General features: G+C 44.7%; 8 protein-coding genes across 13 annotated transcripts in view; 3 read left to right on the top strand and 5 right to left on the bottom strand.

Annotated features, from left to right (window-relative positions):
- Positions 1 to 13,064, top strand: part of LOC1280561 (calcium-transporting ATPase type 2C member 1) — a 60,895-nt gene extending 47,831 nt beyond the window's left edge. For all 6 annotated transcript variants that reach the window (XM_320413.4, XM_061662443.1, XM_061662446.1 and 3 more), the window contains 3 exons: positions 2,539 to 2,854; positions 2,929 to 3,379; positions 3,469 to 13,064. In XM_320413.4, coding sequence (XP_320413.4) covers positions 2,539 to 2,854; positions 2,929 to 3,379; positions 3,469 to 3,714 — 1,013 coding nt within the window. In that variant the 3' untranslated portion in view covers positions 3,715 to 13,064. The remainder of the gene's footprint in view (positions 1 to 2,538; positions 2,855 to 2,928; positions 3,380 to 3,468) is intronic.
- On the bottom strand, positions 1,438 to 2,302 carry LOC133394056 (mantle protein-like). Its single transcript, XM_061662485.1, has 2 exons — positions 2,214 to 2,302; positions 1,438 to 2,144 (listed from the first exon to the last, which is right to left on the bottom strand). The coding sequence occupies exons 1-2, from the start codon at positions 2,220 to 2,222 to the stop codon at positions 1,509 to 1,511; spliced, it is 645 nt and encodes a 214-aa protein (XP_061518469.1). The 5' UTR covers positions 2,223 to 2,302; the 3' UTR covers positions 1,438 to 1,508.
- A 1,325-nt stretch (positions 13,065 to 14,389) lies between the features above and the next one.
- LOC1280562 (piggyBac transposable element-derived protein 4) lies at positions 14,390 to 16,546 on the bottom strand. Its single transcript, XM_320414.3, has 2 exons — positions 16,282 to 16,546; positions 14,390 to 16,211 (listed from the first exon to the last, which is right to left on the bottom strand). The coding sequence occupies exon 2, from the start codon at positions 16,170 to 16,172 to the stop codon at positions 14,475 to 14,477; it is 1,698 nt and encodes a 565-aa protein (XP_320414.1). The 5' UTR covers positions 16,173 to 16,211; positions 16,282 to 16,546; the 3' UTR covers positions 14,390 to 14,474.
- A 247-nt stretch (positions 16,547 to 16,793) lies between these two features.
- On the top strand, positions 16,794 to 18,272 carry LOC1280563 (ubiquitin carboxyl-terminal hydrolase). Its single transcript, XM_320415.4, has 3 exons — positions 16,794 to 17,274; positions 17,352 to 17,492; positions 17,569 to 18,272. The coding sequence occupies exons 1-3, from the start codon at positions 17,239 to 17,241 to the stop codon at positions 18,076 to 18,078; spliced, it is 687 nt and encodes a 228-aa protein (XP_320415.2). The 5' UTR covers positions 16,794 to 17,238; the 3' UTR covers positions 18,079 to 18,272.
- Positions 18,235 to 20,157, bottom strand: LOC1280564 (glucose dehydrogenase [FAD, quinone]). The gene is made up of 2 exons (XM_061662468.1): positions 19,708 to 20,157; positions 18,235 to 19,651 (listed from the first exon to the last, which is right to left on the bottom strand). The coding sequence occupies exons 1-2, from the start codon at positions 20,072 to 20,074 to the stop codon at positions 18,291 to 18,293; spliced, it is 1,728 nt and encodes a 575-aa protein (XP_061518452.1). The 5' UTR covers positions 20,075 to 20,157; the 3' UTR covers positions 18,235 to 18,290.
- Positions 20,158 to 20,208: 51 nt separating this feature from the next.
- Positions 20,209 to 24,063, top strand: LOC1280565 (sphingolipid delta(4)-desaturase DES1). The gene is made up of 2 exons (XM_061662481.1): positions 20,209 to 21,439; positions 22,832 to 24,063. Exon 1 carries the CDS (start codon positions 20,404 to 20,406, stop codon positions 21,367 to 21,369), a length of 966 nt encoding a protein of 321 aa, XP_061518465.1. The 5' UTR covers positions 20,209 to 20,403; the 3' UTR covers positions 21,370 to 21,439; positions 22,832 to 24,063.
- On the bottom strand, positions 24,057 to 25,254 carry LOC1268706 (zinc finger protein 287). The gene is made up of 3 exons (XM_061662483.1): positions 25,076 to 25,254; positions 24,362 to 25,000; positions 24,057 to 24,279 (listed from the first exon to the last, which is right to left on the bottom strand). Exons 1-3 carry the CDS (start codon positions 25,132 to 25,134, stop codon positions 24,117 to 24,119), a joined length of 861 nt encoding a protein of 286 aa, XP_061518467.1. The 5' UTR covers positions 25,135 to 25,254; the 3' UTR covers positions 24,057 to 24,116.
- On the bottom strand, positions 25,254 to 26,985 carry LOC1280566 (zinc finger protein 771). Its single transcript, XM_061662479.1, has 3 exons — positions 26,584 to 26,985; positions 25,615 to 26,513; positions 25,254 to 25,525 (listed from the first exon to the last, which is right to left on the bottom strand). The coding sequence occupies exons 1-3, from the start codon at positions 26,716 to 26,718 to the stop codon at positions 25,321 to 25,323; spliced, it is 1,239 nt and encodes a 412-aa protein (XP_061518463.1). The 5' UTR covers positions 26,719 to 26,985; the 3' UTR covers positions 25,254 to 25,320.
- Positions 26,986 to 27,090: the final 105 nt, after the last annotated feature.

Raw genomic sequence — 27,090 nt, 5'->3', positions numbered from 1 at the left:
TTTATTCTTCATATCTGAGACGATTTTTAAAGTAATTTAAACAGCGTTTTATTAACATTTCGCCATATTTGTTATTGACTCTATAAATCATACGTTATCATATGAGAACGGATTCTTTTAGCAAATGTGTCCGAAGTAAACGTTAAATTAGAATAAAATAATTAGCACACGAGACGGTACAGTAGTCGTCAACTCGAACGACTTAACAACATGCCCGTCATGAGTTCAAGTCTCGTATGGAGCGTCTCCCGTAGTAAACACTACCAGGCTGCGTGATACTAAATACGTACGTATTATCGATATCCTGTATAAGACCGGCATGACGGCGTGTATGTCATTACGTAAAAAATAGAATTAGCACAACATCAGTTCAACAACTGCCATGAAAAGCCTGTAAAAATGATTAAATGAGGCGAGGTTGCATGGTTTTACATTTACACATTTTTGCCTTATTTTGCTATTGATTCTCAACAAAAATATATCGATTGTCTGCTGCTTAATGTGATAAATCTGCAGCTAACTTGCTTAATACGTTTTAGGTTCAACGTCCTCTAGTATGCGTCCAAGTTGGATTCATTTGCGTTGAGCAGAGTGTTTCTGAAGAACAACAAGTGTCTATGTCAGTGCTAGACCTATAGAACTACTGGAATCAATTTCTGTCGAATGATTGACAACAAAGTTCATTACTTTCTTCTAGTGATCTTTTGGATGGCGGCAGTGATGTATTCATACAACCCCTACGTAGATCGAGAGTTGGTGCACGTTGGCACGTTGAACAAATTAGTCCAGAGAATTTTCGCCGATTTTTTCTATAGAACCATAGGAGCAAAATATGAAGGCCAGTCAGTTCTTATTGGACATGAAAAAATGTCGTTATGTTATGTTCAAATATGTCTTTGTCATCAGTGCGTCCCAAAAAAAGTTTTACTTGTATAGTATGATTGGTCAAGTCTCTACGGTTGACGAACAGCCCAAGTAGTTACACACCACTCGTAGTTTCGTGTGTGAACTATACGTTTCCTGCCCCTTAGAACAGGTCTCTTACAGACCTAATTGTATTCAACAGACAATCCCAGTCTTTGTCAGGATACGACAAACTCAGTCCTAGCCTAGGCTGTTCTTAACTTACACGGTTTCTCAGGGGTTCTTATAGTTGTGGAACACTTTTTTGACTCTTTCTAACAGAATATTAACTTTATGTGATGGAAATTGCACTCTATTTCGTCTTTTTTAACAAATCCTTTTTTACATTCAAATTTTCAATGAGCCTGTCCAAACAGCATGCTCTAGACTCCAATTCCCCTCATATAAAGTTCACTTCCCATAAGAAAAAGTCACTAAAGTGTCCCACAACCCCTGGAAAACCCTATAATTCTTTCATTGGATGCGTTCAGCTGGTTACACCTTGCAATAGAAACTGAATATTACAGGGAAAGGTTTACTCGAGTGTAATAAATATCTTTATTTAAATTTCATACTGCAGAACAGCGTTTTGCACTCCCCCTTCCTTAATGCTTGCCAAACTTCTTGAGGAAACCGACCGGATCGGGCAGGTAGCTACCGGCCAGGTTGTGGAACTTGTCCTTCAGCGAAGGTTCCACCGGTTCTACCACCACCGGTACTGGTGCGACCGTTTCCGGCACCGTGTACGGCACCTGCACCTCCTCCGGCTCGTTGTACGCCACCGGGTAGGGCTTCTTGTTGAAGACGTACCGCTTGTACGGCACCTCGCGGATCTCCTCCACCTCCTTGATCACCTCGATGTGCTTCTCGACCGGGATGTGCTTGATCTTCTCCACGTGCTTGATCACCTCGTACGGCACCTCCACCTTCTCGATGACCACCTTCTCGATCGGCACCTCGCGAATAACCTCCACCGGCCGCTCGACGACGATCTCCTTCGTTACGGGCACTTGCTTCACGACCTCGACCTGCTTCTCCACGTCGACGTGCTTCTCCACCGGGACGCGCTTGATGATCGGCTCGGGGACGTGCTTGATGATCTCGCCCTTGGTGTGCTCGTACTTGGGGATGCTGATCGGGACCTTCTTGATGTGGGGTACCGGCACCAGCACGGGAACATTGATGTCGTGCGTGGCGATCGATGCTTGGAGAAGCGCTCCTAGCGAGCAGAGGACGAGTAACTAGAATGGTTTTGATGGAAAGTTAGCGAATATGTGCAGGAAGACGAAAGGTGGACAAAGTGTTCTTACCAGCTTCATCGTTGTTGTTGTCAGTTCGAAGTGTAATTTGCGAATGTTGTTCTACTGTGCCGCAGACGTCCGCTTATATAGGTGTCTAGGCCCTACGACCGGAATGTGCACCCCCAGCTTTCTTTTCCCTTACGTCAACCGGTGACTGGTTGAGCAGGTTACCGTTTGACCTGCGATTTTTAGGGTCGTTTTAGGGTTGCCGGACCCAGTTGAAGAAATGCAACTCTCTTCAATTACACTAATTTAAGCAACTCAAAGCAATTATTTCCAAATAAGAACTAAAATATTGTAATTAATCCTACTTTTCCTCTCTTATCTTTAACAGCTTCTAAAATTGGACTAGACATTGTGCACATGCAGGCCATGTCCGGGCATGATATTGATCAGATGAACGAAATGCAGCTGGAAAAGATAATCAACACGGTGAGCGTGTTTTATCGCGTCACACCCAAGCACAAGCTCGCGATCGTGAAGGCGCTGCAGCAGAACGGCCACATCGTCGGTATGACGGGCGATGGTGTGAACGACGGTGTGGCGCTCAAGCGTGCCGACATTGGCATTGCCATGGGCAAGAACGGTACCGACGTGTGCAAGGAAGCTGCCGACATGATCCTGGTCGATGACGATTTCCATACGATCATGTAAGACTTTACGCGATTATTTTTCCTATAAAAACACACAAAAATATTAAACCGAATCTTGTCTCAATTTGTAGTGCTGCCATTGAGGAAGGCAAAGGTATTTTCTGGAACATTCGCAACTTTGTCCGGTTCCAGCTGTCCACGTCGATTGCAGCACTGTCGCTGATTGCACTGTCCACGCTGATGGGCATCTCGAACCCGCTCAATGCGATGCAAATCCTGTGGATCAACATCATCATGGACGGACCGCCGGCCCAGTCGCTCGGCGTCGAGCCGGTCGACCAGGACGTGCTGAAGCAGAAACCGCGGAACGTGAAACAGCCCATGATTTCGAAATCGCTCATCATCAATGTGCTGCTGTCGGCGGGCATCATCATCCTCGGTACGCTGTGGGTGTTCCAGCGCGAGATGGCGGACGGGACGGGCGTGACGAGCCGCGATACGACCATGACCTTTACCTGCTTTGTGCTGTTCGACATGTGGAATGCGCTGAGCTGTCGATCGCAGACAAAGAGTGTATTTCAAGTATGGTTGTTTTACAGTTCAAGAACCATTCACTTTATTTGTGCTATTCTCTAACAATAATTTGTATTTTTTCTGCTTCTCTGCTACAGATTGGCCTGTTTACGAACCGGATGTTCCTGCTGGCGGTCGGCTTTTCACTCCTCGGCCAGCTGCTCGTCATCTATTTCCCGCCGCTGCAGATGGTTTTCCAAACGGAAGCGCTCTCAGCGATGGATCTCCTCTTTCTCGTCTCGCTCACCTCGAGTGTGTTCATCGTGTCCGAGCTGAAGAAGTGGTTCGAGCGCACCATGGAGCGACGAATGTACCGCAAGCGCACCGAGCTTGACTTTGTATGACAAACAGCTCCCAAAGATGCTGGAAGATTGCACAAGGACTAAATCCGGTTCCGCATGGAAAGTGCGCGGACCGAAACGGAAAGAGTAAAACTGTATAACCGACCGAGCGAAGAGCGAGGCCAGAAAGTGGCGGAACACGCGTGAGAGGAACGTTCCGTATGCAAAGTAAAACAAACAAACAAACTTTCTTCTTCTTCTTCTTCTCTTTTTGAGGTTATACCCCGGTTCGGTACACGGAGTCCAGCTTCCTGGGCCCTCCGCCACTAGTCCGTGGTTGCGTTTTACTGCGAACCTCTTTAGTTTAGGACCAGCTACTAAGGCTATATGTCCTGCTTTTCTTATTTTCCTTTTTCTCGTTTGATTTGTTCTATCGATTTGTTATTTTTGTCTGTGTTCCTTTTTGTGAATCTTGTGTTGTTATTCTGACTGTTGGTCTGTTTATGAGTTAGGATAGGATTCTAAGGTAGATCATATTTGATTATTTGAAAAAAGCGTTGTTTTAGAACGATATCTTATTGTCTTTGATGAATTCTGTGACTATTTTCAAAATTTTGATATTTTTTGTTTTCCATGCCTTTATGAAGTTTTCTTCATTGAGTTTTTCTTGTCTGTTTCTCTCGATCTTATATTTCTGGCAGTAAAACACTCTATGTGATCCTGTATCCTGTTTATTGCAAATCGAACATGTTCCATGGTCGACTAACTTCATTTTCTGGAGCCAGTAATTTCCATAATCATGACCAGCGATTAGCCTATTGATGATTTTTATTTCTTTTGGGGGGAGTTTCAGGTTATGGTGCCACATTTTTTTGGGAATGGATTTCTGATATATTGCGAATTTCTTTCCTTTAGTAAGGCATGTCTGGGAATACCAAGTGTTGGCTTTCGTCCTAGCTCTATTAGTGAAGAGGGTTATGGCATCCGTTAACCTTAGTTTGTTCTGTATCGTTTGAGTTGTGGTACCCATTCTTGCTAGCATATCTGCAATTTCATTCCCCGGGATACCCACGTGGCTGGGGATCCATTGAATATGGCACTGTGTCCTTTCACAATTGTGCAAGATTTTGCTGAGTAGTTCATCGATATGCATTTCTTGCTGCGCTGCCAGTAGTATGTAGCATGCTGCTAGACTGTCTGTATATAAGGTACAATTTATTATGTTTTCTTTGCTGGCGGTTTCTAAAGCAAGGTCAATGGCATATAGTTCAGTTGTGCAAATGGAAGTCGGGTGTTGAAGTCCTTCTGATAATTTAATTTCTTTGTTGGTCATCGGTATGTAAACTCCGATACCACATTTATCCTCTATTCTGCTTCCATCTGTGTATATTTTTACTCCTGATTGGCTGTTTATGGTCTCTAGGCTTTTTTGTCTTAGCACAGTTATGTTGTAGTTGTGTTTGCTGTTGTCTATATCAGGGATGGAGGTGTTGATATTGGTGAGGAAGTGACTATTTTTGGAGTGGTTGAATTCATGTCGGGTTATGTTATCGTATATGCTTTTGTTGGCTATGTATGTTTGTTCTTGAGCTGATAATTTACGAAGGGGTGTGTTTCTATGGATGTTGAGTGCTTGAGGATTAAATAGTGAATGGGCTATTGCTTTAGCGAGTTGTTTTTCTACCAGTAGTGAGCTTCTTATACTGAATGGTATTTCTGCTGAAATTGCGAGTAGTGTGTTGATGGGTGTGGTTTTAGTGCAGCCAGTTATTTTACGTAAGGTTTGGTTTATTATGGGATTTATGGAATTTAACACGTTCTTGTTAGCATTTTTGCTGAGAGAGATGCCGTACTCTAAAGTGCCTCTCACTAGAGATTGGTGGAGTTGGATGGTTTTGCCAGGGTTTATATTGTTTTTATTGTTGCATATTATTTGAATGAAATTCATTTTCTTTTTTGCTTTCGTTATTTGATGTTTTATGTGGGAGTGGAATTTCAATTTGTCATCTATTTCTATTCCCAGAAAGCGATGTGATTTGACCCTCGCGATCGGAACTCCGTTCATTTTCATTTTAATATAGTTGTTATCTTTCGTGAACGTCATTATTTTTGTTTTTTCTATGTTTATATCCAGTTTTAGTGCTGCTAGCATGTTTGCTAGTTGGTTCAGGGACCGTTGCAGTTTTGTTTTTAGTTGTTGTAGGGTAATTCCGTTTTCTATTAAAGCAAAGTCGTCTGCATACTGGATTAGTTTGATTTTATTTGTATTTAAGGCATGGCAGTTACTGGTGTACAGGTTAAATAATAACGGAGATAACACATCACCTTGTGGGAGACCGTTAGATACCCTTCTTCTAATTATTTGGCCATCTGAAGCTATTTCAACCCATCGGTTGGTCAAGAAGTTTATTACCCATCTGATATCTTCGGGAGATATCATATTTCTTATCATAGTTTCAGCTAAAATGTTCACATCTACACTGTTATACGCATTTTTTACGTCAATAAAAATTACAGCAGTGTGTTTGTTATTTCGGTTATTTTTTTTTAAATTATTCGTCAGAAAATCGACGGCTGATGTTGTTGCTCGATTTTTCCGGAAGCCAAACGATGTTGAAGGTAGGAGTTGGTATTTTTCAGTAATCAGTTGAATATTTTCTAGTATAGCTGTATTTGTAATCTTTGTTATAGTTGGTAACAAGGCAATTGGTCTGTAGTTTGCGACATTGTTAGCATCTTTTCCAGGCTTGTTGATGGCAACAATCTTAATTCTTCTTAGCTTTTTATCCACTTTTCCCGTTTTGTACATTGTGTTAATTTCTTTTATTATTGCATGTGTGTTATCTCTGTTCAGCAGCTTTAGGATGTTGTAACTTATTTTGTCTACCCCAGGGGAAGAGTTCCGTTTAGATCTTATGATTCTATCCCATTTCTGCTCGTCTAAAATATTTACATCACTTATAAATCGAGGGGAAGGGGGTCTTATTTTATTGTTATTACTATTGAAGTTTATTTTTAAAAATTCTTTGGCTTTTTCGGTGTCTTTGGCAATTATGTTTGATTTTGGTGGCTTTCCCTGAATGGTCCCCATTAGCCTCCAGAGTTTTTCAGATGATGTTTGAGAGTCCACCTCTTTTATTTTTTTTTCGATGCTGCTTGCTTTACCTCTTTTCATTAGGAATCGAAATTTTGCCAGCTTTCTCTTATATTCTATGTGATTATCTATAGTTTGATTGTTATTGTAAAGTTTCCTAGCTTCATTTTTATTGGTCCATGCCTCCCGAACCTCGTCTGTCCACCATGATTTGGGGATGAACGTGGATTTGGACATGTTGTTCTTGATAATTTTGTTGATGTCAGTAGTTATAGTGTCGATGCTGGTGTTTTGTTTAAATGGTAAAACTCTTACTAGACTATCTATTTTTTTGTTATTATAAATTACTCTTTGGTTTGGGGGAGATGGAGTCTCATCTAGCGAGGATATTATTACCCGATGACCACTGTTACCTACATGCATGTCGGTAACCTTTCTCTGTGTAACCGTTGAAAGCTGTCTCGATGTTATTGTGAGGTCAATGGCCGAATTTCGTTTATTGGGGTCCGGGTTAATGAAGGTGTATTCCTTATTATGTATAATTTTCATGTTAGATTTTATGATTGTGTCTAGAAGTGACTTTCCTTTGCCATTTGAGTAATGATTTCCCCATTCTGTGCTGTGTGCATTAAAGTCGCCTACTGTAATTGTTCGGTTGCTTTTTTTTAGTCTAGAAAAAATTCTATTACATAGCGAATTGAACTGCTGAGCAGGTGTATTCGGTTTCACGTATATCGAAGCGATGATTAAACCCGAACGTTTGATTTTTATTGCCGCAACTTGTATGTATGGGTTAGGAGCGATGATGTCAATTTGTTCGTAGTTGAGTGTGTTGCGAATAAGCACTAGGCTTCCACCATACCCGTCCTCTCTGTTTTGAGCAATGGCGTGAAATTGAGGTATCTTTATTGAGTTGTATGTGTTGGTGTTCAACCACGTTTCTTGTAGGCATGCTACATCTATTTTTTCTTTGAGGAGTAATTCTCTTATCTCGTCTTTATTATTCTTCCATCCTTGTATATTGGCTTGTAATATATTGAAAGCCTTTCATTATATTGGTAGATGTAGAGGATTTGAATTTTTTATTTTTATTTGGTACATGAATCTTTTCTAGTTGAAAATTTCGAATTTTTCGTTGTCTGAATTTGGTTCGTGCATGTATGTGTCTGTTATTTTGGAGTCAGTTGTTTTTGTGCATTTGTTGGTTGTAGGAGTATTGTTAATCTCTTGAACGTAAATGGAGTCCTTTGACCCGATAGAGGTATCGGATAGGGCATCCAGATCGTAAATGATTTCTGTATCTTTCGTGATATTTGTATTTATATTGTTCTGTGGAGTGGTGAGGGTGTTATTGATGTGTACTTTTTCTGTTGGTAGGTTATTTATTTCTGTGTTTGTGTTTTGGTTGTTTTCTGTAGTATTGGTATCGCTGTTTCTGCTAGTGGATGGTTTTGGTGATGGAGCATTTGTCTTTGCTTTGGTCTTCTGAGCGTATGAGTGTTCGGTTGTGTAATTTTTTGGGATGGTAGGGCATTGACGTCTCCGTATGCGTTTGGCTTCTCCATACGTAATTCTGTTCTCTGTCTTTATTTTATTTATTTCTACTTCGTCCAAGAAAACAGGACAGTTTTTGTCCAGCGTGTTGTGGTCCTCCCCGCATGACACGCATTTTGTTTCTTTGCAAGAGGTTTCGTGTACCGGTAAACTGCAGTTAGCACATGTTTTCTCATTCTTGCACCATTTTTTTGTGTGTCCTAATTTCATGCAAGTAATGCACCTCATTGGCCGAGGGATGTACAGTTCAACCTTTACTGGGTACAGTCCAAAGTCGACCATGCGAGGTATTTTGCCTGAGTTGAATGTGATGATTGCCGTACGTGTGTTTTTCAATTCGTTATCAACTTTCCTTTTGAGGATATTGACCTCTACGACACGTTGTTCGCTCAGTCCCTCCATGATTTCAGCCTCCGTCATGAATTCTATGTCAGGGCATCGGATTACTCCTTTGCTTGTATTGAGGGTTGGATGTTCTTTTGTTAGCACATTTACCTCGCCTCGACCGTCCGTTAGTTTTTTTAGATCTTTTAGTTTGTTTGCCTGTTTCTTGTTGGCTACTTTAATTAGTAACTTTCCCTCTCTCAGCCGAGATACTTTAAGGGCTTTAGTGCCAATTGCATTTTCTATTTTCTTTGATACCAAAAATGGGTTCACTTTGTTCAAATCTCTGTTTGAATTAATTGCTTCCATTACTAAAAAGACCTCTTCTTCCGAAGACTCGTTCCCAATAGCTAGTCTTTTAATATTTTTTCCCATTTTTCTTTTGGGCTCAATTTGCCCCTCCAAAAGCTCATAATAATTCCCGAGGGGAATGCCCCCTCCCGGGTCCTGGACCCCCATGTCTCCTACCTTGTGACCACCTCTTGTGGTTTTTGTCGCTTTTCCCTTATGTGATTTTTTTTTTTTTTTTTTTTATAACAGCTCCAAACCTGAGGTGAACAACACTTTTTTTTTTTTGCTTTCGCACACTTGTTTTAACCGTCACTTTAATTTGAACCCGTCTATACTCTTCAGCTGCCAACTGTCGAATGACAAACAAACTTGACGGAAATTTCGGTTGCGATTGCGGCGGCTGCTACTACCAACTTCAACAACAACAACAACACCACCGAAGATAGTAACCAACGACGACAACAACAGCAGGAAACAAAACAAACAAACAAACAAACAAACAAATGCTACACAAAACACAAAACGGAGAACGACGACGCATGACGATCGACGACAAATTTCTTAAGGCTATATAAATACAGTGAAGAAGGAACAGCGGAATATTTTAACAGTTGCTTTCAAAGAACGCTTTCGGAACAGAACAAACCAACAACACACAAACCACTATTCCAATTCGAGCAAGTGCTACTGCTGGGCCTCCCTTTAGAAAAATTAACCACCTAGAAATGGAACGGCAAAGAGTCTCAATATTTCATTCAAACTGTAAAAGGAAGGATATTATAAATAGTGCTCAACAGGGATCGAATTGAGGATCGTGAAGCAGATGATAAGAAACAAGCACTAACTATTACATTCGATTATGAGCCAGTTCAGATTTGAAGCTGAATGAAGCGATCACACTTACACACTTAAAAAAAACGATGGGAACAAAGTGGAACACAGAGATGGCTTACAGGATGGACACTTGGAGAGAGAAAAACAGACAAATTAGACGCATGCGTGGAAGGTGGAGAATAGATGATCCCCTTCCGCAAGAACGATTTCAGAACAAACAAACAAATAGGCATACCGAAAAGGGACAAGTTACATGGTGGTCGGATGTTTTATTTTATATTTTAAGCAAAACATTCGCTTACTTCCTTTCTGTGTCGTGTATTCCAGGGAGTATACGGATCAGTTGTTTCTACTGGTTCTAAAAAGCGGTATTTGCAGATGGAGATAGGGAAAACACCATTACGTGCATGCTCAAATCTGGACTCAAAACAATCTCGCTGTATATTTATATATAGTCTACTACTATGTTGTGCCTTTCTGTTACTACTATTTAGCTTAACCTTCTTCTAGGGAATCGTTTTCTTCTTTGTTTTTTGTTTGCTTCTATTTTTCCAATTTTACCACTCCAAACACTCTACCCTTGCGGTGGGAAATGCAATTTTTCTCTTCATCTTAGTGTAAAAGCTTTTACTGTTTTTGTTTTAATGGCACGGCAAGGACAAGTAAGGATAGAAACGGAGCATACAGGCGCGTCATATAACTATCTTTCGTCTAAGTATTACTAAGAAAGGGACAGAGCGAGAGAAGAGAGGCCTAGGTACGGTACAGTGTTTAGTAGCTAAGTATTTAAAATGGTTCAGTTTTGTAAAAGTCAATAAGGTAGGGAAAACGAAGAAAGTGCGACAAACAGGACAGCTAAACACAGAGAGACGTTGATTCGGAGCGTCTGAGCGGCTGTGCATTCAGTGACTTTAAAAAAGAAAGAGAGAAAGCGTACTATAAAACATTTAAGTCGTTAATATGTTTTTTTTTCTTTATACTTTTTTATATCACGTTTAGTTTTATTATACATTGTAATTTTTATTTATGTTTTATTATTTTTGTATGCTTTTTTTTTCTTTTTCATGCTTTTGTTAAACGAGTTTATGCTCCCAACTGTATGGCAAAGAGCGCAGAAGAAGTGGAATTTATATGGAATAGCTGGAATCAATCAAGATGCACGAATGAACATTAATGACAATATATGATGTAGCTGCGGAACTGCGATCATAAATGCCATACCTAGAGCAGGCAGGAATTTGCTTTCCCTCATCCACTATCAACACTTTTCACCACCTGGCCCGGTGCTTTGGTATGTAATAGTTTAAGTAATCTTGTGATATAACGGCTAACCTTAACGCGCGTAGTCCTTCTGGCTTCTACGTCGGGTATGGGCGCGGGAGTGTCTGTCCGTACCATCAACCACCATACCATTAGCTGTCGTCGTATGAATAACAAACGCTTATATCTTTTGTGTAACCTATACTCTGTGTGTATGTGACAATCGGCGTGCATGAATGGGACACCCGGGCGCCGGCAGTATCCGGTGAGGCTCGCTCTCAAAACCGTCTCTCGGTTCGGGGTCATATTTTGCTTCGCCGCTCGCCGCTTTTTCCACTCCAACCGCTTGATGAATGACCCGGAACGCTTAAGAATGTGAAGAGGAGAAAGTGTAAGAGTGCGAGATCGCGCTCCCGATACCAAATATGTTAAAAGCCTTTAAAACGGTGATATTTATGTTAGTTTCAATTTAATGAATATTCTTTTACCACGCCTAGATTATCCAAAGTGTCCCCCGATGTAACGTTTACAATATTGAAAGCGAATAAGAAGCTGAGTTCCCTCTAAAACACAAAACAGTACAGTACACAACACAATCACTAAAGAGAAATTAAAAGAAACACACTACACATATACACTACAGAAGAAAACAACAAAACATTTGAAGTTGATCGGAATCGGTAGTCTTCTAACAGGAAAAAGGGAAGGATGTAATAAAAAAAACGTAAAACACGATTGTCAAAGCAGAATCAGAACAACCAACAGCAGACAAATCAACAAGAATCGAATGCAAAAGTGTGAAGGAAAAAATACAAGTAAAAAGGGGGTGTAGAGCCAACACCAACCAGCCAACCAGAGAAAACCTCGATCGCGCACAACAACAACAACAAGAACAACAGCAGCAGTTAAAACAGTGAACAGTCTTTTTGTGAACAGTGCAATATCTTCTAGCATGAAAGGGGAGCATGACATATGTGTGTGGAAGGTGAACAAAAAATATGAAGAAGAAAAGAAGAAGGAGATGAAGAAGAAGAAACAAAGAAACAAAATAAGGAAAACCAACCAAAACGGCAAACAGCACAATAAAATATGCGTGTTAATCACAAGCAATGATCACGATCACCCTCAAAAGAAGAGTATAGCACAACAAACACCCTGGCACCATCATCACCATCACCACCACCATCACCACCAAAACCCATCACGAAGCACCGACAGGGAACGTGTTTCGCACTCATTAAATCACGCACCGTTTTGGAAATCAGGCTCCCGTTTGGGGTTCCAAACAGGCGAGAGCCCTACAATAGGGACGGAGCCAGGTATAGGTTTGCTTTTAGGGTTCGCTTTTAGGGACGCCTTCATCATTCGCGTGCAAACGACTGCCGCCGTCTGGCGCGCCAGCAGCACCTTCACCCCAACACAGAGAATGCTTGCAGCCAAGGGCAAAGGTTTATGAGGAAGACACGTTTGTTCAATGGTTGTTCCAAGGGCAATCAGGGAAGTGCATCCGAGATCCTATTTGCCGTAGATATATGTGTATGTGTGTCATATAAACACCAACAGAGCACATCATCATCATCATCATCATCATTGCCATCGTCATGGTGTAACCGATCTTCATCCATCACCCGCACATTCGCTAGAAGCACGATCGATTTCAATTGGCTTGCAAAGATCAAGATCCCATCGTGATTCTTATTAGATTCACGAGATCTTACTAGATAGGTTTGCTTTGAAGCAGCCACGCGTGCTCACACTTCACCACACCTACAATATCACGCTCATAACTCACATATCATACACAACACGCGGTACCAACAAGAGAAAACTAAGCACAAAACACGCACACAAATTTTGTCACGATGTAAGCCATATTTTCACCCTAAAGTTAGATTAGTTTCACTGAGTGTAGGTATGTATGGACTAGCCCCATTAATTTGAACCAAAACGGAGCAGAGCGATGCTTTATTTCGTTTCTCCATCATTCATACACACACCCCATTTCAACTAAAATACTGAAAATAAATGTAAAGCTTGCTGGGCAGTTAGATTCGACGAACCTACAGAGCTGTTTGTGTGTGTGTGTAAGTTGTCAAGCAAATGCTTGCAGGAGGATAAAATTGGAGAAAAAACATAAATTATCATAAAAAAATGCAAACTACGTACAGAGCAAAACAAAACCCCGTTTAAATGTAAGCCCACTTTGCGTGCGATAGTACAGTAAGATACCACAACACGTTAAACGCATAATCTAGGAAGAAAACGATGAATCACCTTGAATCAATGGGAAATGAATGGTGAAGTATTTAAAAGCATGATGCTAACGATCGTGTGCATATTTATCGAAACAATAAATAACACTATTTATGGAACAAAAAATAACGCTCGAAAGTCGCGAACACGCACATACGGGAGGTAGCGTTTAATAGGTGAAGGTAGCGAAGGAGCTCTTACCACCAGCAAAGCATATTTACTCCGACAACGGTTACTGATCGAGTGGCATAACAAAAATGAATTTTCTTGTAGAAGTCATGTAAGGTCTCGCTAGGAGTTTAACGCTCCGCGGTTAGATCATTTTCATTTAAACATGCTTTTGGAATCAATAACATTTTGATTTAAAGTTTGTGAGGGGAAAGAAAAACTCATAATCATCACTTTGGCAAGCATTAATCTTTATTAATGGTTAGGAAAAACGTTTGAATCGATGCAGCAAGTGTTGAGTAAACATGTGTTAAAACAAAGTCAACGGTTTAAGCACAACCTAATAAAACTCATCGTCTTAAGCCCTAAATCGATGCTCTGGAACCGTAAAACCAATTGGAGTTTATGCTCCGGTAAAAAAGAGGAAATATAAGACACCCCTAAGACACATAACTCTAGTTCGTGTTACGCTTAAATGTTTAAATGCGAAATCAACAATACGGATGGCGTAAAAATGATAAAAAACAGCGCATTGAACCGCATGAAAACATGGAAAAGTGAATGAAGAAACATTTGATAAGGACATTAGAGGAAGGAAGTGCGAAAGCCGGAAAAAATATTCAAATCATTCAAAAGCAAACAAGAAGGATAGGAAAAGCAAAGCAAAGGGGAAGGAATAAAGCAGGAAAAGGAGAAACATAGAACACATTTAAAAGAGAAAGAAACATAAGTGGACGATTAAGCACAGAACGCATCTCGAAGCAGCAGCAACAAGAGCCACACAAAAACAAATACACATATTCATACAAACGTGTTAAAATGGAAAACAAAATGATAACATGTGAACAGAGCAACACAACCAGATTGGATTGCAATAAATGGGCACATTACCGAAACAAATTCAGCGTGTTGTTAATTCTTTATTTTGCCCTAAATTTCCCTTCCATCGAATTCTCTTCATATACCTATCTTTGTTTGCCCAATCTTAATGCAACTTGTTAAAGCACGGCATGCAAAGTTGAGGCTGCTTCGGACAGCTCCCACAAAACGTAGTGGTTGCCTTTTTGTTCCTTCCTGCCTCATAGTGGCTCATGGTTTTCCGAGACTCAGCATAGCAGTTGGCACATGATCGTCGCACCGTTCTACCATTCCCATCAGTCCGTACCTCTAGATGGTGGGTGTACTTTTTCTCCCCGCCGCTCAAACCTCGCTCGACGGTGGGGTTGGGCAATGGCACCAGCTGGTCCACCAGTTGCTCGCGGAATGTCGCCAGCTTAAGCTTCTTTTTCGTCACCATGCGGTGCAGAATCCACGCGTTCGTGACGCACACTTGGAGCAGCAGCACGAGACCCACCTGTTTGTACCACTTCATCCCTTTCCGGAGGTCGGTGATGTGCGGGCCGATCGCGTCCGAACGATCTGGCCTACCTTTGGCTTGGATGTGTGCGATCACTGCCTCCGGCTGGATGCGTGCTACCCTGATCCAGCGACGATTCGATCGTACCTGACTTTCCATTGGAACCAGCGCGGGCGAATGCTTGGTGCTCAGCAGGCCCATCGTGCACGTTCCTTTCCATTTCAGCACCATTACTCCGTCGTCGTTTTCACGCGCTATTATTTCCCCCTTTCGAAGCTTTGCTAGTAGCACGTCCTTGGGCATACTGCTTCCATTGACTCGAACCGTGCCAACGAGGTGCGTCTGGTTGGCTAGCAACGCTTGCGCCAGATCGAAGCTGGCATGGAAGTTGTCGATGTAAACGGTGCGACCCTGGTTAAGCAGTGGTTCGCACAGCTCCATGCACACACTGTTGGCCAGCTGAGCTTCACCTATTAGGCGCTGCTCGGTGCATAGCTTCAGTCCCCAGGTATACCCTTCCAGGGAGCACAGCTTGAACAGTGCCCACCGTCCGTGGCGGTGAGCGCTGGCCGGGATGTACTGCTTGAAGCTGGTACGATCTCTCCCTAGGGCGAGCATTTCCCGCACGACTACATCTTCTCCGAGGTGGAGAAGCGCTTGGAATTTGCTCTGCAGCACATCGATAAAGGCTCCTATCTTGCCCGGCTCCTTGTAGTCGGTTTTGCTCGTTCCATCGTCGTAGAAGCAAAACGCACCGAGCAACGCCCGAAAGCGTTCGCGATACATTGCCGCTCGTGGAACGGCAAAGTTGTAGAGGGCACTTTCGGACCAATAATCCTCCAGCCGGCCAACACGCACCAAATCCATCCATATCATGAGTCCGATAAATTTGCGCACCTCCTTGGGGTTGGTTTCAAGCCATTTGCTCGCTTTTGATTTTTGTGCATTCTTTTTCTCCATATATAGGTTCATGGCGAGCGCGATATGGGCCACGAGCTTATCGTCGAGTATGAGGGAGAATATTTCGTACGGCGTACTTTTGGCAGGTAGATCCACGCGCAATCTCTTCTTGCGGAAGAATGGAAACGGTTTTTGCTTTCCCGCCCAAGGCTTCCAGCTTGATCTTGCCTCCAGAGCGTTCACGCAGCGACCGGTCGCTTGCTCTTGACTATCTTCGTCAAGCTCCTCCATTATTGATGCTTGCATCACTTCCTCGATATTGTTTTCCATGTCCGATTCGTCCGATTTGGCGTCATGATCGGAATCGGATGAAGAGTCCTCATTGTTGGGGAAACAATTTGGTATGTTGTTCAAATTGTCAGCCATTGTTTATACCGGGCTCGTCCCACGTACCTTTGGCACAGACTGTAGGGAAAGGAAATAGTGTAAATTACATTTTTATATATCAAATATATAAACTACATATCAGCCATACCAAGTTGTTGTTAGGCGTGTTTCGAAGCCGGCCCCTCCTAGCTAGCCAGTACATGCAAGTATCCTTCCTGTCTTTCGGGATCACGGTTTGCTGCCATGAGCCATTGAAAAATTTCATGAAAATCTTAGTTACACATCGATATTGCAATAGAAATGCTGAAAGATTCTTGGGTTAGTTATTGAAACCAGCAACACTCCTAGCAAGCGAGAAGTGCAGATTGTTTACAAATTGACGACGAACCGAACTGTTATCAAACGTATTGTCGTACACAAAATACCCAAAGAACATTTTTATTGTTTTCGGTATTCCACCGTAGCGTGGTACTTTCAATACAGATGAAAATCATGTTTTTTTTTTTAAATGAAATATGAACGATGCTCTCACAAAAGAAAGAAGAACAAAAGAAGAATCAGAGAAAGAAAAAGAATAAAAGAATAAAAATTTACTTTACCCTAGCAATTTATGGTTTCGAGGCGTTTGGAAAAATCAAACCACCAACCCTGCACTATTCCCCATTTCAACTCGTTACATCGCGTGTATAAACACACCCTCGCTGTCAAACTCGATGTGGCTGTGTGCAATTCACGCTAGAAGCCGGGAAAAAGACGAGAAAAAAGTCGTTCGGGAAAATCTGTTGCATGTTTTAGTTGGTTGTGTCCTGCAGTCCTCCTCGCCTACGCGCCTCCACCCCCTTTTTCGAGTGAGCCGGCTCCCAAGTCCTGCTAGTGGCATTGATTTGTGTGAAGGAAGACAAAGAGCCGAACTCCATTTTGGTGATAGCCGCTACACGCAACGCCCACGGTTACGAAAAACAGAAAGGCAAAGACGGAAAATTTGTCCGGATTCTCTTGGGTAACTGCATTCTAATTAGATTAGACGTGCAGTGACGAACGAACTGTGTGCCTGCAAACATTGAATATTCGTGGTGAAACCGTGGCAAGCGACAGAGTGGACAAAATGGATGTCTGGCTACCCTTGGAATCTAACCCGGAGGTAAGTGGAAAGCAGGTGGCGTTGGAAGTTTCCTGGGAAAAGGGGGGTAAAATTTACACTTTCCCGGTCCGCTCCAGGTGCTGTCGAACTATATGGTGAATTTGGGCGTTTCGCCGCTCTGGAGCATCGTCGATATCTATGGAATGGACGATGAGCTGCTGGATATGGTGCCGAAACCGGTCAAGTCGTTGATCTTTCTGTTTCCCTGCTCGAAGGCGGTAATTATTTGCGATCCTACATAACACATTGAAAACTTTCTTTTAACCACCCGTACCCCGTCCGTCCTCCACACAGCACGAAGAGTTCCGCGCGAAGCAAGACGAGGAGCTGAAGGACAAAAACGTGGAGCATCCGAAGAGTTTGTTCTTCACGCGACAGTTCGTGCACAACGCGTGCGGTACGATTGCGGTGATTCACGCCATCCTGAACAACCCGGACATTGAGGTCACCGAGGGCAGCGTGCTGAAGAAGTATCTGGACAGTGCCAAAGACCTGTCGCCCGTCGAGCGTGGCGAGCTGCTGAACAAGAGCGAAGAGTTCAAGGCGACGCACGAGCAGAACGCTCAGCAGGGCCAAACCGCCACACCCAACATTAACGACACGGTGTACCATCACTTTATCGCGTTCGTACAGGTGGACGGCACGCTGTACGAGCTGGACGGCCGCAAGAACTTCCCGGTGGCGCACGGACCGACCACGCCGGAGACGCTGCTGAAGGACTCGATTAAGGTGTGCAAGCAGTTCATCGAACTGGATCCTTCCGAGGTGCGCTTCACGCTGCTCGGCCTGGTGCCGACCCAGTGAGCGGGTTGAAGATCTCGCATCATAATCTCGCTTTTAACGCTTTAAGCTTGCACTCGGAACAAAAAAAGACCCATACCCAAGCATTCAAATCACACCGGCGCCAGGCAGCGTTCCTTTTATATGGAGAGATATTAGCAATAAAATAAAAAAAACGCATTTATGCTTTCAATGTGCATGTCATTGTAGATGCAAAATGTTGTTTTTTTGTGTTTTTATTTCATCGCTACGGTGGGCAAAAAGTTTGATCGTATAAAGTACTCGCCAATGGCCATCGCAACGGAATTGGGATTCCCACTGGGAAGCGACGGCAGGACGGATGCATCGGCCACGAACAGATTCTGCACACCGTGCACACGCAGGTCGGAGGAGGACACTACCGAGTCGGCACTGGTGCCTCCCATCCGGCATGTTCCCACCGGATGGTAGATCGTGTGCGTTACCGATCGAACGTAACACTCCCAGTAGGCATCGCTATCGTACGGTTGCGTCGTGCAGCCGGGGAAAGGCTTTGGATTGAACTCTAGCCCCAATTGCCTGGCCGGTGGTTGCTGGGTGAGTTGTTGCAATATTCGAATACCTTTCACCAGGTCGCGGACATCTTCTTTCGAGGTTAAATAGTTGGGATTGATAATTGGAGCATCCTGCCCATTCGCACTACGGAGCCCGATGTGGCCAACGCTTTTGGGATGGAGCAGTATCGGTAGAACCGTGACGGCATGCTGACCCGTCCTCGAGAGCGGCTCGTAGTAGTCCTTCCACACGGCGTCCTTCAGGTTGACTATGTTACGCAGATGTACGCCCCCGTCGGAGGTTAAACCGGCCGGCAGGACCATAAACTGTAAATCACTCGTATAATTGCTACCTAAAGATACGTAACCAACCGCTTCGCAGCCACCAAACGACAGCGACGATTGATGGTGGTTTCCGGAGAAGAATTTCAAAACATTCGAAGGATGCACCAGATCGATCGGGTGCAACTTTAGCGATTTGCCTATCAACAGCAACTCCGACCCGGTGCCGATGTGATCCTGCAAATTCTTGCCCACCTGTGGCAGATTGATGATGGGTGTCACACCCACCGTTTCCAGTTCCTCCCGCGGTCCGATGCCACTTTGTAGCAGCAGTTTAGCCGATCCGACCGTCCCTGCGGCAAGTATTATGCCCTTGCTAGCCCTCAACTCAATCAGCTTTCCCGCGCTTGATACGAGCAAACGTTTTGCGACGCCTTTTTCCAATACGATTCGTTCTACCACACTGTTCGTCAGCCGGTCGTGTGCCAATCGTCCTCTCGATTCGTACTCGTGCGCTGTCGTCCATCGTCGACCGTTGCGGGTCGTTAGCAGCGGTTGGAAAAAATCATCCCGGCCGAAACCGAGCAGCATCGCTGAATCGATAATGGCATGCCCTAGCTGGGTAGAATATCCGCGCTCAACGTGGGACCATCGGTCGCGCTCGAAAAACTCCATAAACCGGTCCAAATCATGCGCCTTTCCGAACCAGCCGGTGAAATCCTTCCGCTCCGCTTTGAAGTGTATCATGTTGTTCAGTATGTGTGTGCCGCCGACCGTTTTGCCTGAAACAAAAGCACGTGTTATTGAATGGTATCAATCATCCATTCGTTCCGGTTACCCATGGGCCAACGGCTGCGATTTTCCTTCATAGCCCAGCAGGCCTCCGCTTGCGGTTCCGTCACATACTGCCAATCGTACTGCGTTCCTTGCAGCAGCGGAAGAAACAGTGGAACGTCCATGAGCGCGTTCCGATCGGGCCCTGCCTCCAGCACGAGCACATTGTTGGAGGGAATGCGGGACGCTATCCAGGAGCCGGCCGTCCCACTCCCAACGATAATGTAATCGTACACACTGTCCAACGGCGTGGAATGTAGATCGTTCAGGTAGGCAGCATAGAACAGCAGCTTAAAAATGCACGACGCAATGAAAACACCAACCGCGTAAAAGCCCACGGTAAAGTAAAAGTTGAACAGGGCAAAAAACATGACCGCGGCGAGCCTTTCTGCAGCCGGCAAAAACACACACACCAGCAACCTGTTGTTGTTGTTTGGTAGAAATGTCAACGCGTGCGATGACTTTCACCGCCAGCGGGCGATGTTTTTCCTCTCCCTTCTAGAAAGAGCCAGCTGTCACCCGCTGTCAGTGTAAAATAATCAAGCCGGCGGTGGTGTACCGTCATCTGCATCACTTTTTCTTTTTCGGGTGCACTGCCGCTGCCCATTATTGTGAAATAGTTAGGCTAGAGTTTAGGTAGCGTTATACCGTTGTTTTCGTTAGTGTTTTATTTTATAGTTTTAAAGCAACAAATTCAGCCATGGGACAGCACGTTTCGCGCACCGATTTCGAGTGGACGTACACGGAGGAGCCGCACGCGAGCCGGCGAAAGCTGATCCTGGAAAAGTACCCGCAGATAAAGAAGCTGTTCGGCTGCGACCCGCAGTTCAAATGGGTCGCGAGCGCGATGGTCCTCACCCAGCTCGCGATGCTGTTCGTGGTGCGGGACCAGTCGTGGAAGGTGGTGTTTCTGCTGGCCTACTGCTTCGGTGGCGTGATCAACCACTCGCTCATGCTGGCGTGCCACGAAATTGCCCACAATCTGGCGTTCGGGCACGCGCGCCCGATGGCGAACCGGTTGTTTGGCTTCTTCTGCAACCTCCCGATCGGGCTGCCCATGTCGGTGTCGTTCAAGAAGTACCACCTGGAGCACCACCGCTACCAGGGCGACGAGGTGATCGACACGGACCTGCCCACCTACCTCGAGGCGAAGCTGTTCTGCACGACGCTGGGCAAATTTTTCTGGGTCTGCCTGCAGCCGCTGTTCTACATCTTCCGGCCGCTGGTCGTGAATCCGAAGCCGCCGCAAAAGCTCGAACTGGTCAATGGCGTCATACAGCTCGCCTTCAACACGATCGTGGTGCAGTACTTCGGGTGGAAGGTGATGGTGTACCTGATCGTCGGGTCGCTGCTGGCGATGGGCCTCCATCCGGTGGCGGGCCACTTCATCTCCGAGCACTACATGTTCGCGAAGGGCTTCGAGACGTACTCGTACTATGGGCCGCTCAACTGGATCACCTTCAACGTGGGCTACCACAACGAGCATCACGATTTTCCGGCCGTGCCCGGCCGGCTGCTGCCCGAGGTGAAGCGGATCGCGCCCGAGTTCTACGACAACATCCCGCAGCACACGTCCTGGACGCGCGTGCTGTACGATTTCATCACCGATCCGTCCGTCGGCCCGTACGCTCGCATCAAGCGTAAAGCCCGCGGACTAGATTCTTAAATCGAATTGATATTAAGCCGCCCGCTCCCGCCCCATCTCCTCCCTCCCCACTGTTTCACAATCCCCCCAGGTGAGTTTCGTGAAATTGTTTTATCTGGTAAATTCATTCATGCCTGCGCAGTTTAGGCTCAATTATTGTGTGCTGCCATCTGGCATTCACCGAATTGCCACCTGTGCGTCCCATATCATTGGCTGGCGTGATTGATTGTTCAATCGCTGCGCTGGCCCCACATTATCTGCCGTTATCGAGCAGCACCGCACATCCGCCTTGCTGCTTTTTTCCCCCGTATCGACTGTATGACTGTTGGACTTAGATGAGGCATACACGATTAGCTTGTTTATGGCCAGTCTAGTCTGTCACGCGATAGCAGCGACCCCCGCCACTAGACAAAGCTGAATTTCGAAAACGAAAAAAGAAAGAAAGATAACAAGGCCCACGAGCCGCCCCTCCGGTTATCATTTGCCGAATCCATGGGAAAAAGGTGACTATCAATGAACAGTCAAACAGACGGCTGATAGAGAGGGCCATGGGTAAACAAAGCCGCAGCTGACCCGTGGTCCCAAATTTATGATCCCTTTCCCGAGTCTCAATGAGCAATCGTCGTTTGTCGTTTGCTTTCGCACCGTGTTTAAGGCATCTGCCACACGTCTGACGCATACTAATTGATTTGTGCCGGGGCGAGCGCATAGCTGGCGCAATGGCTCACGGGAGAATGGTTTATGTCATCAACTGGAGCTCTACTCATCGAGTCTGCCGGGCCAGTATCGAACGGCTCTAGACGTTTCCTAATGCGATGGCATTGAATTACAGTTGGTGGTGACCCTTTTCCTTACGCTATACCCGTCTTTTTCCACACTCTCTCTCTCTTTCTCGCTTTGAAGGTGGTGTACGTTAATGCATTCCGAGCAACGACCACCTGGGTGTGACTCATTTTCAAATTCCCTCCTTTTCCCTCCTTATCGCTTTTGGTGGCACGTGGACATAACAATGCTTCCCTCCTCCTTACCCCCGAAATTTGTAATTTCGTCGCGAAATAGTATGTTCCGATACGATCATACGCTCTACGTACTGTAATATATAAGGGGCTAACTATTATTTATCCAACGAGAGAGGGGCCGGGCAGGGGACACCATTATCGGAAAAGCAAACATGCAACTGAGCTATCTTGCGTTTGTGTATTTGTGGCTGGATGAATGCGTCAACGTATGATAATAAAAATGTATAGAGTCGCGTTTTTTTTATGTCCGCTTTGCGCGGCGGATACGTTTGTTTGTCTGCCCTTGGCGCAATATACCTCTTCACGCAGGCGACACTCAAGTGATGGTTGTGTGATAATGCCGGTATCGATACACACACACAGTTCATGCATTCCATTCGTGACTGGGATTTAAACTTTATTTCAAAATAATTTCCTCTTTTTAAAACTAAAACGCTTTCACCTTTTCGTACTTCTGCTTTTAGGTCTAACGAGCGTAATGCAACGCATGTTGTTTGCATTGAGATGGAGGCGTGTGACGATATATATAGACAATTAATATTCTCTACCGAAAAGGAATCTACCTGTCTGCCATGGGCGGACCAAACCACACAAACAACACAACACAACCAGAAATACGCAGAAAGGACGAAGCAAACAAACAATATAACAACAACAACTACTACTACTACTACCAGAGTAAGCCTATAAACAAACGAATGGACTTTTTTGCTTATAACCTTAAAGAGCATTGATACAATGTTGACTATATTAATGATAATGAACCCCCGCGAGAGTATACTGTGTGCACCGGCGGCGTGTATGACGTATGTATGTGTAATATTGTATAGAAACGGAACATTGCTGGCGACAAATGGAAAAAAAACACTAGGAAAACTAATTATAAATCGAATCGCGTTTGTGAACACAACACAAAAATGTCTCAGATAAGGAAAAGGGCAAGTATTAGGGCACTGACACCACCGGATGGCAATTGTAAAGAACCGACAAAGGATTGGTTTGTGGGGGAAGGCTGCCCCCCTCCCGTTGTTGTCGGGCATTCTATTACCTTTCTCTTATAATAACGATTGTTTATCATTTTGATTCAATGTTGGTTCAAAGCCTTCGTGTGCCGGCTTGGTTTATAAATTAAAATAAAAAAGCACGTAATATCCCAAGCTACATCACCAAGCTAATCGGAGCGAGCACGTGTTGGAGCGTGCAGAAGGAATAATGCGTAAGATTCGATTAAATTTGTTCCAACAAAAACAAATATTTGATGTGTGTAACAATAAAATAAACCAAAACTAAAGTATTGCAATGCGCGATCGACATCAGAGTTGTGATGCAGAGGGAGGAATGCGATCATAAAATAAGTACAGGGAAGAGAGAATATAAAACAGCTACAAAACAAACGCGTGTGTTAACGGAAGATTGTGTGTTTCCATGCCTTTCCATGTTTTTTGATATTGCTGCTTTGCAAATTACGAGAGCGCGCGTACGTGTTTATGTGTGTGTGTTTTGCGCGTGGAACCGCTTCCACACTGCACTCCCTTTTCGGGCGGAGCACGCATTACTTAGGATTCGATGGATTGTTTTTAATACATGTGTACTAATAATAAGCCCTGCGAGGATGTTGCTTACAAAAAACAGCAGACGAATATTACAATTATTGTACTGTATTGTGTCAATAAATCAAAGATATCGAAATCAGTCAGACAGCGTACGGAACATATATTTACAAAACGACTTTCGACTCAACGACTATGGTCATGACAAGGGCGTGCTACTGCTATCGCTCTGCCCTCGCTCCGGATGAGCCGTTCGTATGTGTCTTAGCAAATTTCGCTTTGCATTATACGCTCGATGACACAGACTGCATTCGTGTAGCGTACCGTCCTCGTGGATCTTCATGTGCTTTTCCTTCAGCGTGCTGAAAAAGACAAAATTCAAATTCAAATAACTTTCCTACACTTTCTCTTCCGCATCGCCCCAGCTGCTCGCCCGAAACTTACGGATTGAGAAACTGTCGGTCGCAAATCAGACAGCAATGCTTCTCCTTCGGCCTGTGTACCCGTTCATGGTGGACGCGAAGGTAGCATTTGCGGCTGTACTTCCGGTGGCAAATGGTGCACGCGTACTGGCCCTCGAAGTGTGTCGCCCGGTGCTGCTTCAGTCCCTGCACGCTCGTAAACTCGCTGCCACAGTACTCGCACTTGTACGTCCGATCGTGCGTGTGAATGTTCAGGTGCGTAATCAGATTCGTACGATGGACGAACGTTTTCTCGCAGTACGGGCACTGCTGGGTGCGAATGTTCAGATGCATCCGGCGATGTTCGGCAAGATTGTTCAAATACTTGCCACATATCGTGCAGAAGCTACGGCGCTTCCGTTGGGGCTTTGGTTTTGTGCTGCAATCAGCGGCATTTTCGGACTCGCTCTCACTTTCCAGTACCTCGTAGATGTAGCCATCGTCTGTCGCCGGTCCCTCCGGATAGTCATCCACCAAGAGCGAGGGTTTTGTTTCCCAACTTTCCTCTTCCGGCTCATCAACATCATCCCCGTGCAGGTGCATGCTTCCTTCGATGGGTTCTATTTTAAGGCTTATTAACGGACTACCGTGGAACGCCATCCTTTTTGCATTACGCTTATTTCTAAAATATGAAAAGGAATCTTATTTTTATAGATTTGTTTTAACAGTAAAATTGCATTTCGTATGCGCTACTTACCCCTTTCCGGAACGATGCAGTTTGTAAACAAAACAAACAGCCTCGAACTGACGTTTCATTGACAATCTGTCACCTGGGCTGTGATTTTGAACGGTGAAGTGAATGACGGTTTTTTTTAGATATGAACATTGCACGATTATTTTGGATGTTTTGTAAAATAATTTAAAAAAAACATGAATTCAAAGCCTATCGTTTATTCCTCTTTTTAAATCGAGCAATATGCATCTGTTCTGCTTGAACTGGTTTCATATAATAATCTCTTCGGACGTCTGCTGTTGTTGCGGCACGACAATTCCTGCTGGCTCTTGCTTTTTCTCCCGCTTCCGCTGTGCCGCATGCGTTTTCATGTGCGTTTTGAGATTGTCCTTCCGGTTGAACGCTTTCCCGCAAACCTCACAGCTGAACGGTTTTACGTTCATGTGCACCATAAAGTGTTTCGTCAGACGGGTTCTGTTGGTGAAATCCAATCAAATCCAATTTTGTAATTTGCACAACAAAAAAGTATATAGTTAGAGCAAAAAGAAAATGTAAAAACTTACTTCGTTAGAAACATCATATCGCAGACGGAGCACTTCTGCTTCGGTTCCTCGAAATGGATCAGCTTGTGGCGTGCCAGCGATGCGCGGTACTTGAACCGCTTGCCACAGACGGTGCACAGGTGCACCCGCTCCGTCGCGTGTATTTCCCGATGCTTGCTGCGCCCGGTCGTGCTGGCAAACTCCTTATCACAGAGATCACACTTGTACAGCTTTTCGCGCGTGTGCAGATTGATGTGATTCTTCAGATTGGAGCTGTTCAGGAATATCTTCGGACAGTGCGGACACTGATACGGGCGCTCGTTGTTGTGCCAGCGCATATGGGCGGCCATGTCGGTTCGCGCCACCCCGCATATGGTGCAGATTTTTGGCATGGGTCGCTGCTTTCGGGCTGCATGCTGGGGTGGGTCGTGCTTTGGCTGCTCCACGCTCTCTTTCTTTTGGTCCGCTTTTGGCGACTCCACACGTTCCCGGTACGATTTAGGGCGTCCACGCTTTCCCTTTGTGGCGAGTGGTTTGTGAACTTGCTTCCGTATGGTAGGACGGGTGTCTGCATTACTCTTCAGGACGTCCTGTTTCGATTGCTCTTTTGGCACAATGTCAGAGGTTTCCGATTCTGAAGCCATCTGTATGCCAACCTCCTCCTCATCCAGCTCCAACTTTTCCTCTTCTTCACCGATGCAATCTTCCTGCTGTGCTTTATCGTTTTGCTTCTGCCTCTCCAATGAGTCGATCGGTTCCAGCACGTATCGCGGCTCGATGGTAATCACTTCTTCGAATTTGATGTTCGGCTGCTGAAAGTAACGATCGTGCTGGTGGCAGCTTTCGCGAAACGAATGCCATTCTTCGAGCCGCTTCAAGCATTCGCCACAAATCAAAGGCTCAGTTGCGGAATGATTCATCTGCAAAGCAAAACAACGTTACGTTTGTGAGGGAAAGCTGGTTGCGAGAGTTACTCCGCCCAACACTTACACTGATCTCTAGATACTGTTCAATGAGATCGGCCAGCGCGACGGCACACGCCTTTTCCACCGACAGAAACCGATAGTTGGCAATGCTGGTTAGCATCGGATTGGCATCCATGCATAATCGGCAACATTGCTCCATCTGGGCGAGCAAATGTACGTTTCTGCTCAAAGAACGGCTCGCGCGGAGCTAATTGCGATTGAGGATTGTTTGGATATTGCACCAATTTGCAAATCTTTGTTTGTTTACAAGCAAACACTTTTTGACATTACGGCCAAATCGACCAAGGTGTATAGAGCTGCGCTGGAATGAGCTCAAAAACCGGCGGCCCCGCAAGCTTGCCAACGCCCGTAGACGGTGTGATTTTCCCTCGCAGGCGACGCTTTTTGGAAGTATTTGTGACGGTTTTTTGGGTTCGAAGTGAAGTGGAAGAGGGGGGCACAGACGCTCACTTTGAAAATGCTTTGAATGCTCACATTGTAGGCAAGAAAAAGAAGGGTAGAGAAAACCGAG

This window comes from Anopheles gambiae, chromosome 3, assembly GCF_943734735.2.
Source record: "Anopheles gambiae chromosome 3, idAnoGambNW_F1_1, whole genome shotgun sequence".
Taxonomy (NCBI): domain Eukaryota; kingdom Metazoa; phylum Arthropoda; class Insecta; order Diptera; family Culicidae; genus Anopheles; species Anopheles gambiae.
The sequence above is the reverse complement of the archived record's forward strand: the minus strand, read 5'-3'. Positions and strand labels throughout refer to the sequence as shown.

Bases quoted from the DNA above. Each gene is read 5' to 3' on its own strand.
- LOC1280562 (XM_320414.3), bottom strand. From the start codon at position 16,172: ATGGCTGACAATTTGAACAACATACCAAATTGTTTCCCCAACAATGAG.
- LOC1280563 (XM_320415.4), top strand. From the start codon at position 17,239: ATGGATGTCTGGCTACCCTTGGAATCTAACCCGGAG. The intron at 17,275-17,351 runs GTAAGTGGAAAG...GGTCCGCTCCAG, and splicing joins CCTTGGAATCTAACCCGGAG to GTGCTGTCGAACTATATGGT. The intron at 17,493-17,568 runs GTAATTATTTGC...TCCTCCACACAG, and splicing joins TGTTTCCCTGCTCGAAGGCG to CACGAAGAGTTCCGCGCGAA.
- LOC1280564 (XM_061662468.1), bottom strand. From the start codon at position 20,074: ATGTTTTTTGCCCTGTTCAACTTTTACTTTACCGTGGGCTTTTACGCG. The intron at 19,652-19,707 runs GTAACCGGAACG...CTTTTGTTTCAG, and splicing joins TCGCAGCCGTTGGCCCATGG to GCAAAACGGTCGGCGGCACA.
- LOC1280565 (XM_061662481.1), top strand. From the start codon at position 20,404: ATGGGACAGCACGTTTCGCGCACCGATTTCGAGTGGACGTACACGGAG.
- LOC1268706 (XM_061662483.1), bottom strand. From the start codon at position 25,134: ATGAAACGTCAGTTCGAGGCTGTTTGTTTTGTTTACAAACTGCATCGT. The intron at 25,001-25,075 runs GTAAGTAGCGCA...TTCATATTTTAG, and splicing joins CTGCATCGTTCCGGAAAGGG to AAATAAGCGTAATGCAAAAA. The intron at 24,280-24,361 runs GTAAGTTTCGGG...TGTCTTTTTCAG, and splicing joins GACCGACAGTTTCTCAATCC to CACGCTGAAGGAAAAGCACA.
- LOC1280566 (XM_061662479.1), bottom strand. From the start codon at position 26,718: ATGGAGCAATGTTGCCGATTATGCATGGATGCCAATCCGATGCTAACC. The intron at 26,514-26,583 runs GTAAGTGTTGGG...TTTGCTTTGCAG, and splicing joins AACAGTATCTAGAGATCAGT to ATGAATCATTCCGCAACTGA. The intron at 25,526-25,614 runs GTAAGTTTTTAC...TTTCACCAACAG, and splicing joins GATATGATGTTTCTAACGAA to AACCCGTCTGACGAAACACT.